The sequence below is a fragment of the Ruditapes philippinarum genome, unplaced genomic scaffold (assembly GCF_026571515.1).
Source record: "Ruditapes philippinarum isolate M1 unplaced genomic scaffold, ASM2657151v2 ctg1075_1_1_1_1, whole genome shotgun sequence".
Classification (NCBI taxonomy): domain Eukaryota; kingdom Metazoa; phylum Mollusca; class Bivalvia; order Venerida; family Veneridae; genus Ruditapes; species Ruditapes philippinarum.
The window spans coordinates 271816-289335 of NW_026862120.1; the positions used below are offsets into that span (position 1 = coordinate 271816).

The 17520-nt window shown below is 32.9% G+C and overlaps 2 protein-coding genes and 1 long non-coding RNA gene across 3 annotated transcripts; all 3 read right to left on the reverse strand.

The window, feature by feature from the left end:
• Positions 1 to 929: 929 nt before the first annotated feature.
• Positions 930 to 5012, reverse strand: LOC132718012 (uncharacterized). Its single transcript, XR_009624026.1, has 3 exons — positions 4892 to 5012; positions 2342 to 2455; positions 930 to 1790 (listed from the first exon to the last, which is right to left on the reverse strand). It is a non-coding gene; the product is annotated as an uncharacterized LOC132718012 (long non-coding RNA).
• A 4278-nt stretch (positions 5013 to 9290) lies between these two features.
• Positions 9291 to 15335, reverse strand: LOC132718003 (uncharacterized). The gene is made up of 5 exons (XM_060701611.1): positions 15008 to 15335; positions 12852 to 12979; positions 12389 to 12437; positions 11592 to 11839; positions 9291 to 10625 (listed from the first exon to the last, which is right to left on the reverse strand). The coding sequence occupies exons 1-5, from the start codon at positions 15009 to 15011 to the stop codon at positions 10497 to 10499; spliced, it is 558 nt and encodes a 185-aa protein (XP_060557594.1). The 5' UTR covers positions 15012 to 15335; the 3' UTR covers positions 9291 to 10496.
• On the reverse strand, positions 15314 to 17248 carry LOC132718009 (G-protein coupled receptor GRL101-like). The gene is made up of 2 exons (XM_060701616.1): positions 16201 to 17248; positions 15314 to 15536 (listed from the first exon to the last, which is right to left on the reverse strand). Exons 1-2 carry the CDS (start codon positions 17238 to 17240, stop codon positions 15314 to 15316), a joined length of 1263 nt encoding a protein of 420 aa, XP_060557599.1. The 5' UTR covers positions 17241 to 17248.
• Between the last annotated feature and the right edge of the window lie 272 nt (positions 17249 to 17520).

Genomic DNA, 17520 nt, shown 5'->3' on the forward strand with positions numbered 1-17520 from the left:
AAAATGATAAAAATAAATAACGTCACCAAAGTATTCGTTGTATCAATCGAATCATAACACTTATGTATGTACACAACAAAACCATTCATGAATAATAACCTTTTCTTCTTAAACAATTTTAACAGGGGTGTGGATAGTGATATTTCGGTGGTTTTGTTGGGGATGATGATGATAATGATATTTCAAATTAAACGAAAGATATATGTAATAAAAAGATTACTATACATTTTACTGGTACAATACGGAATATATTTGGACTCGTAAACAGCTTTAAAAGTCATATTTGATGTCCAATATGACTTTTAAAGGTGTGTACTCGTCCAAATATATTCGCGTATTGTACAATAAAATTTATAATAACATATAATTATTGCTGGTGCTGATGCTTACCGAGTAAGTTATAGTAATTTAGAGAATAAGTTCCAATAAATGCATACAAATCTTGGCATACAATTATTGAATTTTAATATAAAGATACGTAATAGGTATAGTATATGAAACGAGCTACATACGAGGGATAAACACTAGCTGGTGAGACATCGAGGGAAGTTTCTGATATCAATGGAATACTATAGGCTAGAAAGAACAATATCTTTAAAACATTAAGGAAAAGGCTTAAATTGCAGGGTGATGATTTTTCTTTGTTCATACTAACCCATTCTATTCAGTACATTTTCAATAAAGATTTTAAAAACTGTAATATATCAATAATAGATATATAACAGTGCTGTTTTGTCATGGATTATATGTTCAGTTGAGTCTTTTTGCACCTGTTATATATCAGTGTAGATTTTTACAGAGTTTGGAATCGGACAGAGGTATCACATATTCCTAGTAGCTTAACAAACAACATTTATTAGCTGGTATTGATTCATTTTTGCGAGAGATTACATTTGAAACAAAAGGGTTAGGGCACAAGAAAGGGAACATCACTGAACATAGTATTTATTGCTGTTTTCTGCTAAAAATTATGAAATTACGATAAAACAGTTATTATATAAAAAAAACTCGTTCGTTACGCGAGATAACATTGGCTGGGCGACATTTCTGGATATTTTTTTTCAAAACATAACACCATCCCGCCCCGACGGCCTTGACATTACTATCTCACGAAGTTGTCCAGCCAGTGTTATATCATTGTAACTAACTCGTTTCATACATATATATTAAGAAAAACGGCGTAAGGATTGTTTTACTCAGCTGGTTGATCTTATAAAAATGTAAAGAAGATATAACACCTCGGAGGTCGTCCGACACGATCAAATTAAAATTGTTATAAAGTCGGTATGATCTTTATTAATAAATATTCGATTGTAAACATATCTAAAACGAAAAGAGTGGTCATTACGCAAACGTGAAATGTGATATAAGGTTAGTGTTTGTTTTAGTTAATGAATATTCATACGTTTCATCTATTATCACATTCATCTTAAATGCATTTTAGTGTTAACTTCATAACATTTTGTCTGAAAACAAAACGACTTTTAATGGTGTTTCTTAATTACAAAAGGGTTTCTTCCTGCACAATCCGAGCCCAATACACATAAAATGCACCTTTCCCTTGCACATCGGTACACCGCATCATTATAGGTATGTTTTGGAGTTCCCAAAGTCTTGGACGAGTCTGGATACTAGCTGTGCTATTATCATGGCATCCGGCATATTGGAACTCACACCTCCCTGTCTCTAGGGTACAACTAAGGGCTTCACAGCAAATCCGAGAAAATGGAATGCTTAGAAAGTAACTTATCATTAGTCCCTCTCGCCCTTTTAAGTCTGCGTCACCATACCTAGGAAGAGAGAATCATGAACTTATACATACTTTAAAACAGAATAATATCTTTTTTATGATAAAAATGTTTATTTCTTTGAATGCTCTTTAAAGATGTAGAAAACATATTATTACGTGCATATATAATGAAGACAGAAGACTTTGGTACTTTATAACTTGGCCTGATTACCGCTGTATGAACCCATCTTCTTATGTTTCTAAATGCAAATTTTCGTGTGAAAGGTTGAATTCTGCTAAAGCCGATGATATTGGGAAGGCGTGGACGGTAACCTACACTTTTCACTACCGTCCATGAACTAGCCCAGTCAAATCGAGCCTGCAACATTTTCAATTTTGTCGTTTTTGTTGTGCGTTCTTTAGGGATTCCATTTCTCCATATTCTATTTCAAAATATTAAGTTGACGGTTTCAATTGAAAATGAAATGAGGAATATTTCACCCATGTTTGCACAAAATACAATTACAGTACTATTAACAAATACTTAAGAAAGACAGGGTGAAAGGTAATTCTAATGCTTATTTCTTAGTCACTACTTTATTTTTTACTTACAAGCATTCTTGTTTTTGAAGGCCGGCCCAGCAATTTTGCGAACCCCATGCATTTGAAAGTGACAGGAAAGAAAGGAATATGGCTAGCCAAATAAATACCACCATTTTAAGAAATCTGCAATATCAACATAAAGTGTTACAGTAATTTATCAAAATTCAAAGAAATAAATTTAGACTTTTAACCTTATGTATGGTCACTGAGCACCATAATCTCAATTATATTTTTCCTCTAATAAGACGAGAAAACATTGAACTTCGTCAAATCTGAGAAAATATCATCACAATGTTTAAAATATATATTTAGATATTATCTTAAAGGCACATTATTCCCCAGAAACAAATACATTATAACTACATTTATTTTCAATGAAAATGGTAAATATGAGTTTTATATAAATAAATATAAAATAATTAAAATAATGGTTTTAGAGCACATTAGATGAAAGAAGTACTAAATATGAAATTATTTGTCATAAAAATAGCAAAATATAATCAGAGTAGCATTTTGACTTCAATAAAAATACTAAATCACTATTACTGTACTAATTGTCAAAAAGCAACAGAAGAAGGGCCAGGTTATTGGTTAATGAATAACTCTTTGGAAACTATTAAAGTATATCAAAGGTAATAATCAATTACAAAATAGAAATAAACAAGAGCACCGCTAGGCGGAGCATTATATGCCCGAAAGTGATTTTTTAGTAAAGATGAAGCATTTGTAAGACATGGGAGTAAAATAAAGTATTACCTCCTTCAAATAACAATCCTCCTTTGAAGTTTCAATATTGTGGTACAAATGGAATTTAAGTTATGACACAGAAACTGTTTTCAATTCTAAGGCAAAAGTGACCTTTGACCTTGTGACCCAAAAATCATTAGGGGTCTTCTACCCAATATGGACAATCATACTATGAAGTTTAAACACAGTAGGCCAAATGATACTTAAATTATGTTCCGAAAACTGTTTTCAGTTTTAAGGTTATAGTGACCTTGACCTTGTGACCCCAAAATCAATAGGGGTTTTCTACCCAATATGGACAATCGTCCTATGAAGTTTGAATATTGTGGGCTAAATAGAACTTAAAATATGCTCAAGAAACTGTTTTCAATTTCTAAGTAATAGTGACCTTGACCTTTGACCTTGTGACCCCAAAATCAATAGGGGTCTTCTACCCAATATGGACAATCATCCTATGAAGTTTGAACACTGTGGGCCAAATTGAACTTAAGTTATGACCCAGAAACTGTTTTCAATTCGAAGGTAAAAGTGACCTTGACCTTTGACCTTGTGACTCCAAAATCATTAGCGGTCTTCTACCCAATATGGACAATCATACTATGAATTTTAAACACAGTAGGCCAAATGATATCTAAGTTATGTTCCGAAAACTGTTTTCAGTTTTAAGGTAATAGTGACCTTGACCTTGTGACCCCAAAATCAAAAGGGGTCTTCTACCCAATATGGACAATCATCCTATGAAGTTTGAATATTGTGGGCTAAATAGAACTTAAAATATGCTCAAGAAACTGTTTTCAATTTCTAAGTAATAGTGACCTTGACCTTTGACCTTGTGACCCCAAAATCAATAGGGGTCTTCTACCCAATATGGACAATCATCCTATGAAGTTTGAACACTGTGGGCCAAATTGAACTTAAGTTATGCTCCGGAAACTGTTTTCAGTTTTAAGGTCATAGTGACCTTGACCTTTGAGCTTGTGACCCCAAAATCAATAGGGGTCCTCTACCCAATATGGACAACCATCCTATGAAGTTTGAACACTGTAGGCCAAATGAAACTTAAGTTATGCTCCGGAAACTGTTTTCAGTTTTAAGGTCATGGTGACCTTGACCTTTGACCTTGTGACCCCAAAATCAATAGGAGTCTTCTACCCAATATGGACAATCATCCTATGAAGTTTGAACACTGTAGGTCAAATGAAACTTTAGTTATGCTCCGGAAACTGTTTTCAGTTTTTATGTCATAGTGACCTTGACCTTTGACCTTATGACCCCAAAATCAATAGGGGTCTTCTACCCAATATGGACAATCATTCTATGAAGTTTGAATATTGTGGGCCAAATGAAACTTAAGTTATGCTCCGGAAACCAAATTGCTAACGGACGGACAGACAGACGGAAGGACGGACAAACGGACAGACGGACGGACGCCAGGGGGTATAACATAATATGTCCGAAATTCTTTCGGGCATATAAAAACATTTCATGGGTATAATGGGCCTTTGATAGGTATAAACATAATTATACAAAACTAACTAATGTTAACGAAAATCACGCAATATATGTCATATCTATTATACCTCAAAAAGTGTTGTCACATCACGAAGTTGTAAAATCTACTGAAAGTTTTACTATATATTTTATTTATGCATATACTTTCTAGGATATTGCAAAGCAATAATATTCTCTCAAGACATTTTTAATGGTCCTTCTAAAACAAAACTTTAAAACAAGCCTTAAAATAACGTTATTATTTTATAATATGAAATATTGAGTCTTCAAAATGTCTCAAACATTATTTAATTTATTTACCTGGTATATATCACTTCACAGCAGTGTCGCTTCCGTCAAGATGGATGAGAAAATGCTATTACATAGAATGCTTATATATACACAAAAGGTCACGTGTAATTCAAACAAGTGTATACAAAGTTATACCATGAAAAATAAATCTGTATATTTGACAAAAGTCATATGTTTGCAGTTTTTGTGTTTTGATTTAACAGGGAAATGTTTTATTTAAGGTGCAAAAGTATGGAATCTAATAATTCTTGACAATCATCAGGCCCCGTATTCATCAAGGTTTAAGAATCAGGATCAAATTTAAAAACTCAAATGTTCTCCATTGTTAATCTTCATACATAAGATATTCAATATTAAGCATAACTCAAATTTGCATGTTTATGAAATCTAAAATAAATGTATTGTTATTTTACAAGAAACGTGCATTTTACACTTGATCCAAATATTGATGTTATAAAATTCATCCTTATTTTTATCCTTTTTGCATTTGTTTTGTTATTTGTCGGATTTATCCAAAAATATTGTTGTTTCTTGCAGATCAACAATGTTTTACAATTTGTGTATGTACCATTGAATTCTATCAAAATGCTAGCAAACAATGAAAATAAAATCAGGATCATTTGATCCTGATTAATCAACATGGGGCCAGCACGACAAGTTAGGCGAGTAACTTTTATGAGGCCGTGTAGTAATGAATCAAAGTAATGATCATTATTTGCCCGTCGTGAGAGCGTTTCGTTCTATTTCAGCCTGAATTTTTGTAATATCTTCAAGATATATAAGTATCTATTTTTGTGTTGCCTGCTTCAGACTAACGGCGACATACAGGAATCGCTTTTCTGTCGTTTGTTCATCTGTTTGTCCGTCACAAAACGTAACCGGACTACTTTTCAAAAACTCCTGGTGCAAGTCTATCTAAACAGGAGTGATAAGTACTAGTAAGTCGAGTTGCGCATATCGTCGGCATTGTATAGTTAAATAATTTTTGTCAGAGTTATGGCCCTTTTATGACTTTTACTTTTAAAGTTTGTCTGGACTACTCCTCTTATACAACTTATGCAATTTTAATGAAACTTTACAGGAATGATCTGTCACTCAAGTGCTTGCGCATGTTTCTGCTTGAATGAGTTTTGGCCGAGTTATTGCCCTTAAATAAAAATGAGTTCTGTCTTGTTCATGAATATTTTTTTTATCAATGATCCCGGAGGGCCACTTAAATGTAGCAGCACTGAAGTGAAGTACGGGACATGTTTTACAGCTACCAGATTTTATGACTGACAATAGCCGACATTAAATTGTTGTAATCGAAGTGTTCTTTTGCTGGGGTGGGTTAGGAGATGATTACAGTTCGAAAAGTGGTTCACTTTACTTAGTACATAGATGTCATTACATACACTTTCGCTTAAAAGATTTTACTGGAATGAGTGACAGAGGATAGGAAAAGGTATATCTGGATAATTGCTCGAACATATGTCAAAGTTGTGATAAAATACCACTGTTTAAGTAAACGTCAGATTTAACTCGATTAAAAGTACAAATAAGTTTCTGCTGACTGATATGTCTAGCATGTAGAAATATTCAAATCACGTATAAAGCAAATATTAAACCCATGTTTAATTTGAAACATGTCATATTATTGCATAAATGATCTGCATTCATCATTCATGCGGCATCATAATACTATTAATGCAGTTAAATTGGATTTTTTACGTTCATCATTAATACAGTTTGAATTAGCAATTCAGTTTGAAGTACTTATGGTTACAAGTGCTATTTTAAGTCCGTTTATTATGCCCCTTTTGCTAAATTAAAAAAGATGGTCGGTATGTCTGTCCGTCGGTAGTTATAGTAACTGTTCTCGCTGATTATCTTAAAAACTTTTTATCAGAAAATCTTCATATTTCAAATATTGATTAGTCATATGTAGTAGAAAAACCTATTGATTTTGGGGTCGCTAGTTCATAGGTCCGGAAGGATGTGTCGGCTGAGATCTTGGCCTGCACAATTCACATGTGATGATATCAAATTAGTTTAATGATATTTTATTGCATATATAAATAGACATTTATTCTTTTATATAATTACACAAAATACAAAAGGCTTGCGTCCGAAGTGTTTGCAACATTATCGTGGGCCTCTGTAAATGTTTAACATCAGTTTCATAAAGTAAAGATAGTTTTATATTAAAGTATTTATACGATATAAATTTGTCTTTACTTTTTGAAACTGAAGATATGAATTACAACAAGCGTGCTTATAGAATAGCTGTTTTACTTAATCAATTTTATTCACCATTATGCTGGATCGGAAAGGGACAAGCTTGTGCAACCAGACCAGCTCGCAAATTCACATAATCGTATCTGGTCCTATATTGTCACCCTTTCATTTATTGACATTCAAAATATTGATATTGGAAGATATAATAAATGAAAGTCGGATGAGTCCATCCTTTACAGTTAAGCGTTAGAAATGCTATTTTGAGTAGTATATTTCTATACAAAATTACCAAATAAAAGATATTCAAGAATTAATATTGTAAAAAAGCATTCTGTTTATTCACTTTTGCCGTTTTGTTCTATAAAACCTTATAGCTTTAGCATAATATTTAGATGTCCAAATTCAGAAAACTGTAAAAGAACATCACACTGTGTACTTATATTTGCAGTTTTCATCAAATGAGTTGAAGAAACATTGACTTAAATGATGTTTTGCCACCTTTATATCATTTTTTTGTTTAATTTAGTACGAGTTTTCTCAACAGTTTAGATTTTAGTCGGCTAAAGAGAGACATACTAACTTTAAATAAATGCTTTCGGTGGGTGCTTGAGCATAATTTTAAAAATACTTCTCATAATTTAATCAAAATAAATCTGCATACAAGGTAAAATAGTTACTTCTAAGAAAAACGATGTCATTCACTTTTAATCAATATTTTAATATCACATGGATATTATTATCAAAAAGTAAAGTGAAAACATTGAAGGGCGTCCAAAACGATGAAAATGATATTTTTGTCATATTTGGTGATTTTATCGTCAAAAATCATATTTTGAAGAACAATGGGGCCATACTAAAAAAATAGGACTCTTAAAAAATAAAACTTTTTCCCCCAATTCGCTATACTTTTGATGCATATTGGGAAATTAATAAGAAAATCCCAAAATTATTGTTTAAAAACCCAAAAATTTCAGCGAACAACTGCAAATCTTCATATTGTAAACAGACTATACCTGAACGTACTGATAGTCTTAACCCCAATCATGCAACGCAATGTCCTTTGCTAGAAATCGGCCATTTTGCAACAAACGTATCATATGATCAATTGTTACACAATTTTGTTTATTTGTTGTTTTTTGTGGGTTTTTTTGGGGGAGGGGGCGATTGGTAATACAGCAAGAAGAAGTAGTACATAAACCGCCCGATTCAAATATTTGAACTCACTTAAGTTCTTCATTTCTTTGTCATATAGACAACTTTTTTTTTCATTTTTTATTTACAAAACAAAAGAAAAAGTATACATAAGAATACAACATTTAATGAAAGTCAAAATCACAATATCACAATGTATAATTTGTAAAATTGTGAAGAAAAGAAACCCAATCAATCGCTAAAAACGACATAAATGAAAAACTCGGAGGCTAATTTGATTGAAAAACAACGCATACAAATCTCTTTGGGATATCCATTGTCTTTTTAGTGTATATTTCTGTTTAAACAGTGAAAAGGATTGTTTGGAATAAGTAACACTAAGTAATCAAACTTATTTGCTAATACAATAAATGAAAAACATAGGTATAATACATTTATCACAAGCATGTGAAAATACAAAACACTGTTATTTTGAATTGCATGCGTTTCTTTTACCTGAACTTCATACAAAAATCTTAACTAGCATTTCAAAATTATAATCTATCTCGAAAATCCTTCTTTTATGATCCTAAACCTTCTGGTATGATGTTGCTCGCGTATTTTTTGTATTTTACAATATCATTCCTAATTTTTCAAACTGAGTTTTCCAAATTAAAATCACAGAAAGTCAATTACACAATAATTAATGTATTAGGTTATCTTGCACGATCATAAAAGAAACTGATGAAATAGTCTAACAAATACTTAGAAATCCTAATAGGAAAATAATGACCTAAAACGGAACCATTTCACAACAAAACTATGAAAAACCACACACATAGTCATGATATTTCATACTAGGCAAATTAAACGTAGTCGACAGAACAATGTTGATACAAAATATGCAAAAACAAAGGTTCTGCATGTCGGAACACTTGCCCGATTGCCCTATTGATCCTGTTTTTGCGGTTGTGTAAGGGGATGCGTTCATTAAATCCTGCTTTTACATTTTGATTTTATTCTTCATATTTCATCACATTTAAATATTGTACAATTTTTTTTCGCTGCACACACTTCGAACAAGACTGAATTAAAATAAAGAAAACAACCAGAACAAGTCATGGATCGGACAACGTTTTTAAATGTCACTGTCAAGTTAACTTTGGACTTAATGACTCCTAATTCAAAAGGGATCATCAAAATGTCATGCACAATGCCATTACTGTTTCACAAACTTAGACCTATTTATTCCTTCTTACGTTAAATATCGGATATGAATATAACTGACATTAACGTTTAACCTATTTACCTTATCATACAAAAGGGTCTTCTACAGTTCAGGTACAGTTAAGGATAGGTCTACGGCTTATTTTAAAGGCGTATCACTATAAAACAAACGTGTTTGCTGTCATGACATTTCCAGTGTTTACAGATTTATGTAAATTGGCTAACTTGTTATCCAATTGCTACACTGAGATAGTACATAGTCACTGGTTGACCTGGTTTGCACAAAAGAACACATGGTTTTGTTTGTGATACTGTTTGTGAGCAGTTGACCTAGCAATGAATGGAAAAGGCTTCGATTATGTCTATGGCACAGTTTCATGCAGCCATGGTTTCTTGTCTTATATGCCGCTTTTCATGTTATGGCACTAGCGTTGTACATTGGAGGTTTCATGATCAACGCCATATGAACACATCTACTGATGTTTAAAAATTCAAAAGGCTCACTTTAAGGATTCTGTTTTCTGTTTATCTTTTTTAGGCAAGTAAGACTAAGACAAACAACCGTGCATTTAATGCACTGACCAGTGAACGTGGAAGGCGATACACAGCTTACTTGTGTACAGTTTCAAGCTTCCATTAATAAAATCAATCGAAACCCTGAACATTTTACAACACTTACACTTTTCGTTTTCAGCTAGCATATCAAAGTAGTTAAAAATTCAAATTATTCTCAGAAAATTATTTTCCATTGGACCAAACTCATAGTAAACTTCAGTAAATGTCATATCCTTATTAAAATAAACTACCGGACAAAACATGATTTTCAAAATCCATTTTCAACAGCAACAGAAAAACTCGAAATATGTTTGCCAAAACAAGTAACTTTTCATTCTATCAAATATGAAAAACAAGATCGACCAGAAAGGGTGGCATTCAATGCACTAAACCTCCACACGACCAAGTAAGACAGTACTATCGGCAAGGAGCCAAGCAGGACTCCAAACAAAACAGGACAGAGCAAAGGGCGTCTCGGTCCTCATTATTTAAATCTTTTATTCTTTATAATCAATGTTTGGATTAACAACCCAAGTTTAAATATGTCCTTTTGCTGATCAACGAGCTTTGAACAAACAGTTGGCTCACGTCGAATCTGAACATCACCAGTTACCTAAAAAGCAGAACAATAAGATGATTGGGTTTTTATCAATTTTCTTTTTGAGATAGACAAAACATTTAACATGCCAATAACTTTATTGTTAAAGGATACAATTTCGTGACATTGGTATCAATTCGTTTGTAGACCTCTAAACAAACGAATTGATATTTTGTACTCAGATGTTTCTGTTAACTTCATTTTTACTCTCAATGTAAATTGTTTATGTTGTATGTACTGAATGCTTTTTCTTAAAACAATTAAAAAATTTAATCAAACGAACTATGAAAACGAATGCTATAAATGAGAACGTTATGTTGGTAAAATAAATCCACGGATTTGGGAAATACTCAAAATACTAAAAATCTGGAAAAAAAGTCGTAAGTAATCATTATTATCTGAATAAAAGTTGTGTTACAATTGACAGAATAATAATAATCTTGCAAAATAGAACTCTGTTATATGTGTGTGTTCCTTAATTAATCGGTCGTGTTTCGGTAATGGAACTCAATTTCTGTTTGATCTATATATCCTGGAAATTTGGCCAAAATGTTGTTTATATGCTTTTAAGCTAAAGTTCTTGGGTCAAAACTAGATAGCAGTCCAAAAGAAGGCATCTATGGAGAAACCCTACGTACATTTGCACTTTTTCAGTTGCAGATATGAGCGTTACGATATGAGTTTAAGTAAATGTCATTTTATCTGCTTTTTATTCACGTCTAACAATAATAATTAAGAGCCTTATAAAACAGGTGATAGATATAATGACCATGATGACCCTCTTGTTTTATAACTATTAATGATGGCAGGGACTATCCTTTACATATAATTTTAGAAATACCAATGAGATTCCAAGATTTAAGTGTATGAAAATTCTTCTAATATTAAGTTCTTCGGTGTAATTTTTTAAAGATAGTCTGCCCTCGGTCGAAACACTTTTATGTTTCGTAATTTCTAATATTTTTCATTTCATATACAAACCTTAGTATGGTCTGCCTTGATATAGATGGAATGTTCATCGATTTGTTCTAAAACCAAAGCGTTCTTGTGCAGTACAACCAGACATTCTGTGAGTTGATACATTATCCTAAGAATAGCCCATGTAGGTAAAACTTCAATCTCCTGCAGATACTCGTGTATGGTCATATATGATGCTGGTGACATGTGGCCGTTCAAATTAAATCGTAGTTCTGTTAGCTTCTGGTTTTCCAGAAATCGTTTTGCCTTACCTTGAAATACAAGTTTTAGTGTCATGTATAAATTATTTTCAATAAAACAAAACATTTATTATCATTATACTTTACTTATTATCTGTACAATAAAGAAGAACAATAGCAATACTAAATTGATTCAAATTATACTAGTCTTTACGTTTTACACATGTTTAAAAAAGGCATTTTGTAAAATTCTAATTACTTAGGTCAGTATTATTAGTCACGTTATTACACTGATTGGTAGGGAAATGTATATATTATTTAGATGAGTATATGTTTTCATAGTGCAAATTTTTTCATTACATGAGGTATAATGATTTGTTATTTCAAATGTAGTAAATACAATTAGACCACAAAAACCACTTTGTCATATATTTGAACGTAATGCTAGAATGTTTTCAAATGTTCCTATTATATTAATCTACACCCATTAAGAAAAGAGTAAATACCTAAGTGACAATTGTCCTGTGATGAAAACACTGTTTGTGAAAACAAAACCAAGTTAAAGAACATGTTGAAATCTAACAGAAATATTCTCCTTCACTTTTTTATATGAATACCTACCTTTATGAACAGTGTTCCTAACCTGCTCGTTAGCATTTGGGGTGAAACTCTGAAATTAATATTATTTTTTAAAAGTTTATTCTATGATAATCTAAGGTTGCGAAATTCTTACATTTCACAAGATCAATGCCGTCAATTTGCAAAAATTGAACTTGCAATAGCTTCAATCAAACTCTGTGTGACTTTGTTCGTTTGTTTGTGTATTTGTCGTTTGTCTTTTTGCTTTACGATTTAAGCATATTTGATCAACCTTATACTTGTTCCTGTATAACTAACTAGTAATTTTATCTTTCTCCAAAAGTGATTACTCATCTCACATAATTTCTTTATCAACGGTAAGAAATAAATACCCATTCGACTCAATATATATGATCAACAATCATTAAGAAATGTACATTGTATCTCAGCGGCTTTTGGATTACTGGATAACAAAGTCAAAGCTATGCAAAAGTGTGTTTAATACCTTTTTACCAACTATGGCAGTGAGCGTGTATAGCATAGGATTCAGAGCTGAATTAACTGGTAGTATAAATACTGCTGCCCACGCATAAACATCACCAGAAATAGCATAACCTGACAAAGCCATTATTCCTGAAAAATCATTAGATAAATTGAGAACTTTTATTTATTTATTGACTTCTTCCTTATAACATTTGTGACAATTTAAAGAGTATGGCAACAACTTATCTTTACATGATGGTAAATTGGACGTACGAGGGGTGCGCAATATATTTTGTCAAATTATAAATAAAAAGACAAATACAGTACCAGGACACTTTATTTTTGTTTATACTCTCCTTTGTGAGAAACACACAACTTCAGCCTTTTCAGCCACAATCGAAATGCATTTTCAAAGTCCTTTTTAGAGATGCGTAGAAGGCACTGATGAATAGCGGATCCTACGGCACTTCGGCTTCTATATTTCCGACCTGAAAGCTTCCTTTTAGGTCTTGGAAAGAGAAAAAAGTCGACAGAGGCAAGGTCAGGAGAATACAGGGGGTCAGGAAGGATTTTCACTATCTCCTTTGCCAAAACATCCTTCACAATCGTTGAGGTATGTGCCGGCGCGTTGTCGTGAAGTAAACAAACACCCCTGAGTCCAGTAGCTGGGCGACGTTTACGGTAGAATTTTCTCAACTTTTTCAAAACTTTTTTTTGTTTGTAGAACCTTCCTGTGACAGACCACCCCCTTGGCACTGAAACTTGAAGAACAATGCCATTGATGTCGTAGAATACTGCTACCATAATTTTCTTGATACGCAGTGTTCTTTTGGCATTGGTGGGCCTTCGAGCGTTTCTGGTGGCCCAACTTTTATTATCTATCTATCTATGTGGCTCTAAAAAGTGTACCCATGTTTCGTCACCCGTCACAACATTATTGAAACGCCGACGGTTAAATTCTGGGAGTATCTTGAACAATTTCTTAGCACATCTGATACGTTTTTGTTCATAGGTGAGTAGATGGGGTATCCATCTTGCAGTGATGCGGCTCATTCCTACTGACCCTTCTGATATCCCAACTATGTTAGCTATGTCACGACGGTGTTCTACCGTTTTCACCAGAAAAGAGCAGCCAAGTTGTTGACTGTGATTGACTCAACACCAGTTTTAAACTTAGCAATCCAGTTTCTAACAAGTCTACAGGAAACTTCACTTTCTCCATAAACTTGACAAATTTCATTGTAAATTGTTTTCGGTTCAATTCCAAGTTGATGACGCACTTTGATATAACTCCGAATTTCAGAGGAATGCAAAGATCGTTTCCCAACCATTGTTTTACATTAGTTGGTATGACCGCAATGTTTTAAATCGCATGTATTTCAACTAGAATACATTGGATTAAGATAAACCGGGTATGTATGTAAAGCTAATGCATTGAAGCGTATGATAAGTAGAATTTCGTGAGAATTTCGTGCAGAAATTTAAAACAACCCGTTACTGGACAAAACTTATTGCGCACCCCTCGTATGTTTAAATAATTATGTATAAATTTATTCTTTATTAACGCTAAATTTTAACGTCTTTAACATTTCAAAATATGTATGCCATATTCCATTTATATGTCACGTCATGGCACTAATTTTATAAAAAGAAGAACTGTTTCATCTATGTTTGTTATTATTTTAGACACATGTCATATTTTCAAGAACATGTCAGACAATCAGATAGTATTTTGTTTCATTGAGACATATACTGAAAGATGTTCGCCTTGACGGACTATTAAACTATCAAACGTTTCTGAATGAATTTATTAGACTTTGTAAAAAATCCAAAGATCTGTTTGTTGTTTTTTTATTTGACACTGTAAAGGTCATACCGCGACTGCTAGTTTAACTGGTGGAGGAACACCTCGGATGCTCCTTTGTACATGTACATTATTTCCTGGACAAGCGGTTATCTGTGTAGAACGATAGACCAACTGATTGCTAGCCTGATAGTTTCTTTACATAAAAAAATCTTAAGTACCTGAAAGGATTCGAACCAACAACTGTATGGGAAAGTGCCTTGAAGTTGACGGGAATAACAATTCGTCCAAGGAAGCCTCTCAAGAATTAATTTTGTTAAGAGTACAACTGGAAATGACAACTATGTATAAAACATATATATATATATATATACCCATACATCCTATTGGAAACCAGCAGAGGAAGTCCGTGGCAACCACAAGCAGTAAATTTCTTGCTACAATCAGATCTTTTTTTCGAGATTGTGATTTCCTCAGCTTACCGCTCGTTCTGCTAATTTCCGTGTATATTGACCATTGGCCGGCAGCAACTACCAGGAAAGTGGCGAAATTTAGACCGATGAAGATTAAAATTGAATAAAGCCAACCTGGAGGGCGGTCTCTCGTCAACGGTAGTGCAATGCACACTCCTGACTTATTATAAAACTTGTTTTTAAAGTAGCCGGAAAATATCAGAGGAACTAGTGAAATTGATAAAGCAAAAACCCAAACACCGAAAATTGATCCCAAAAACCCTTTTTTCGGGTATTAAAAGGGATTTTCCAAAGGGAATTTAAAAAACAAAAATTTTCGATGGTAATAAGGCAAAGGAACATTACGCTAGCCTCGGAGGACAAAGTTGACAGTACCCCAGCAAATGTGCACCATACACTATTTCTCCAATAGTCATCCATGAAAATGTATCTGAAGCAATACAAAAGACATCAATAAAACAAGAGATTTTTATAGCTATCGAGTATCTCAAATCTATTTTAAGTATTAAAATCCTTCGAATATCTTCGTGAAAGATGGTAAAATCATAATCTGAAATATTTGAATAACTGATATATATATCTTATTGCTTTTTAAATTTTGAATTTAAAAATAATTCTCCTCAGCTTTATATCAAGATTCTATTATTCGATGCGACAGTGTAAATGCCGCTTTACAAGTTTCAATTACACCATTAAGCAGACAGATACGTGACTGGGACAACACATGTTTTCTATATAACCAAAAAGGAAATAAAGTTTCTTGTTAGAAAGGACTTACTTAAATTACAAGTTTTTGATTCACGGATATCGATTATCGGATGTCGATCATGATACAATATTTGAAACAGACTTACATTTACCATGCATAGCTACCGAAGCATATTTCGTGAAAATGTCGCACCTTTGCATTGGATGAAAAAGAGGTGCTGGAAACTGGCCTATAAAATGTAACCTTTAATGATCGTAATGGTAGAATTAGTTTCCAATAGCAGGATAAGAGATAAAGATAGGGGTTTATTCGATGCATAGTTAAATACTGGTCAGACAAGATAGCAAAATGTTTGTTATAAATATAGGCTAAATGACTTGTTTACCTTTTTCTAAAAACAGCATCTGCCACGGCTATGATCATAAGGTACACCCCCATCAAGAAATCAGCTACAGCAAGGTTTGTTACAAAAATACCATATCCAAGACGTAGGCGCTCTTTGTCAAATATCAATCTGTATATCACTGACAAAATATTTCCGAGCAGTGCACATAATCCTATCAGCCAAAGCATTGTTTGTAAGGCCGATACCCTCATCAGATCTTCACATGAGGAAAACTCATCTTTCGTAGGTAGACAATTACTCTCAGATACATAGTTAGGTCTTATACAGCAGAACTTGTATCCTGGTGAATGCAAAGTCTTGAGTGAGGAAACACCGGTGAAAACCCCTTTATGAAAGTCAACGATATCATTTCCTTGGAAACGAATATGAATAACAGCAAGATTTCCAAGACCAAATTCTTCAATGATCTTAATTCTGTTGTTTCTTAAATCAAGTATGTCAAGATTTAAACCAGCAAATGTGTTGGATTTTAAGGCAAATAATTTTGTCCCAGTTATACGCAACGCACGGATAGACTTTAAATGTTGGAATGTGAAGGGCTCTAACGTGTTTATATCTTTGTTTCCATCGAGTATTAATGTTTGTAAATTTTGCAAACCAGAAAACATACCATTTTTTAGCTGTGACAAACTGTTGTGGCTTAAATCAAGAATTTTTAAATTTGAAAGTTTAGCAAAGCTATTTATCTCAATATTTTCTAAACCTGACTCTGACATGTTGAAATTGTACAGGAAAGGAAAATTTAACACATTGGATTGTAAAAGAATATCAGTTTGAATATTCCTCAGTTCTAGCGATCGAGTCAATCTTGGAAATTTTCTCAGATTAGATGCCGAAATTTTCTTTCCTTTCGAACATTTAACAATTAAACCAGTGCAGACACAAAATGCTGGACATTTGAATTCACAGAATATCTCATCATCTCCGTTAATACAATGTCTGTGTCCATCGCATACCTCATTAAGATCGATGCACATTTTACTAGAGGTACATTTGTAGGCTCCAGGACAATGATGCATTGTTGTTTCTGGAATATTGTAAAGACAACTTTTACACTATTTTGATATGATTTATCAATTTTTCAAATGCCTGATTTTCTAAAAAAGATCAATTTACAAGTTGGTATACTTGATCTAGAAAACACACCATAAATTTAACAGTGAATTTGGTATGAGAGTAATAAACAAAAATGTCAAGAATATTTTAACCCCGAGACAAACCTCGTAATATATACACATTGCAGTATGATATCCTAATAATATATGCATTTCATAAGACAATGATCATATGAATGAAATA

Coding starts and splice junctions, on each gene's coding strand:
- LOC132718003 (XM_060701611.1), bottom strand. Junction 12,438..12,851: donor CTGCCATAGTTGGTAAAAAG/GTATTAAACACA, acceptor TATTAATTTCAG/AGTTTCACCCCAAATGCTAA. Junction 10,626..11,591: donor TCAAGGCAGACCATACTAAG/GTTTGTATATGA, acceptor TCTGCTTTTTAG/GTAACTGGTGATGTTCAGAT.
- LOC132718009 (XM_060701616.1), bottom strand. CDS start 17,240: ATGCATCATTGTCCTGGAGCCTACAAATGTACCTCTAGTAAAATGTGC. Junction 15,537..16,200: donor GATGCTGTTTTTAGAAAAAG/GTAAACAAGTCA, acceptor GTATTGCTTCAG/ATACATTTTCATGGATGACT.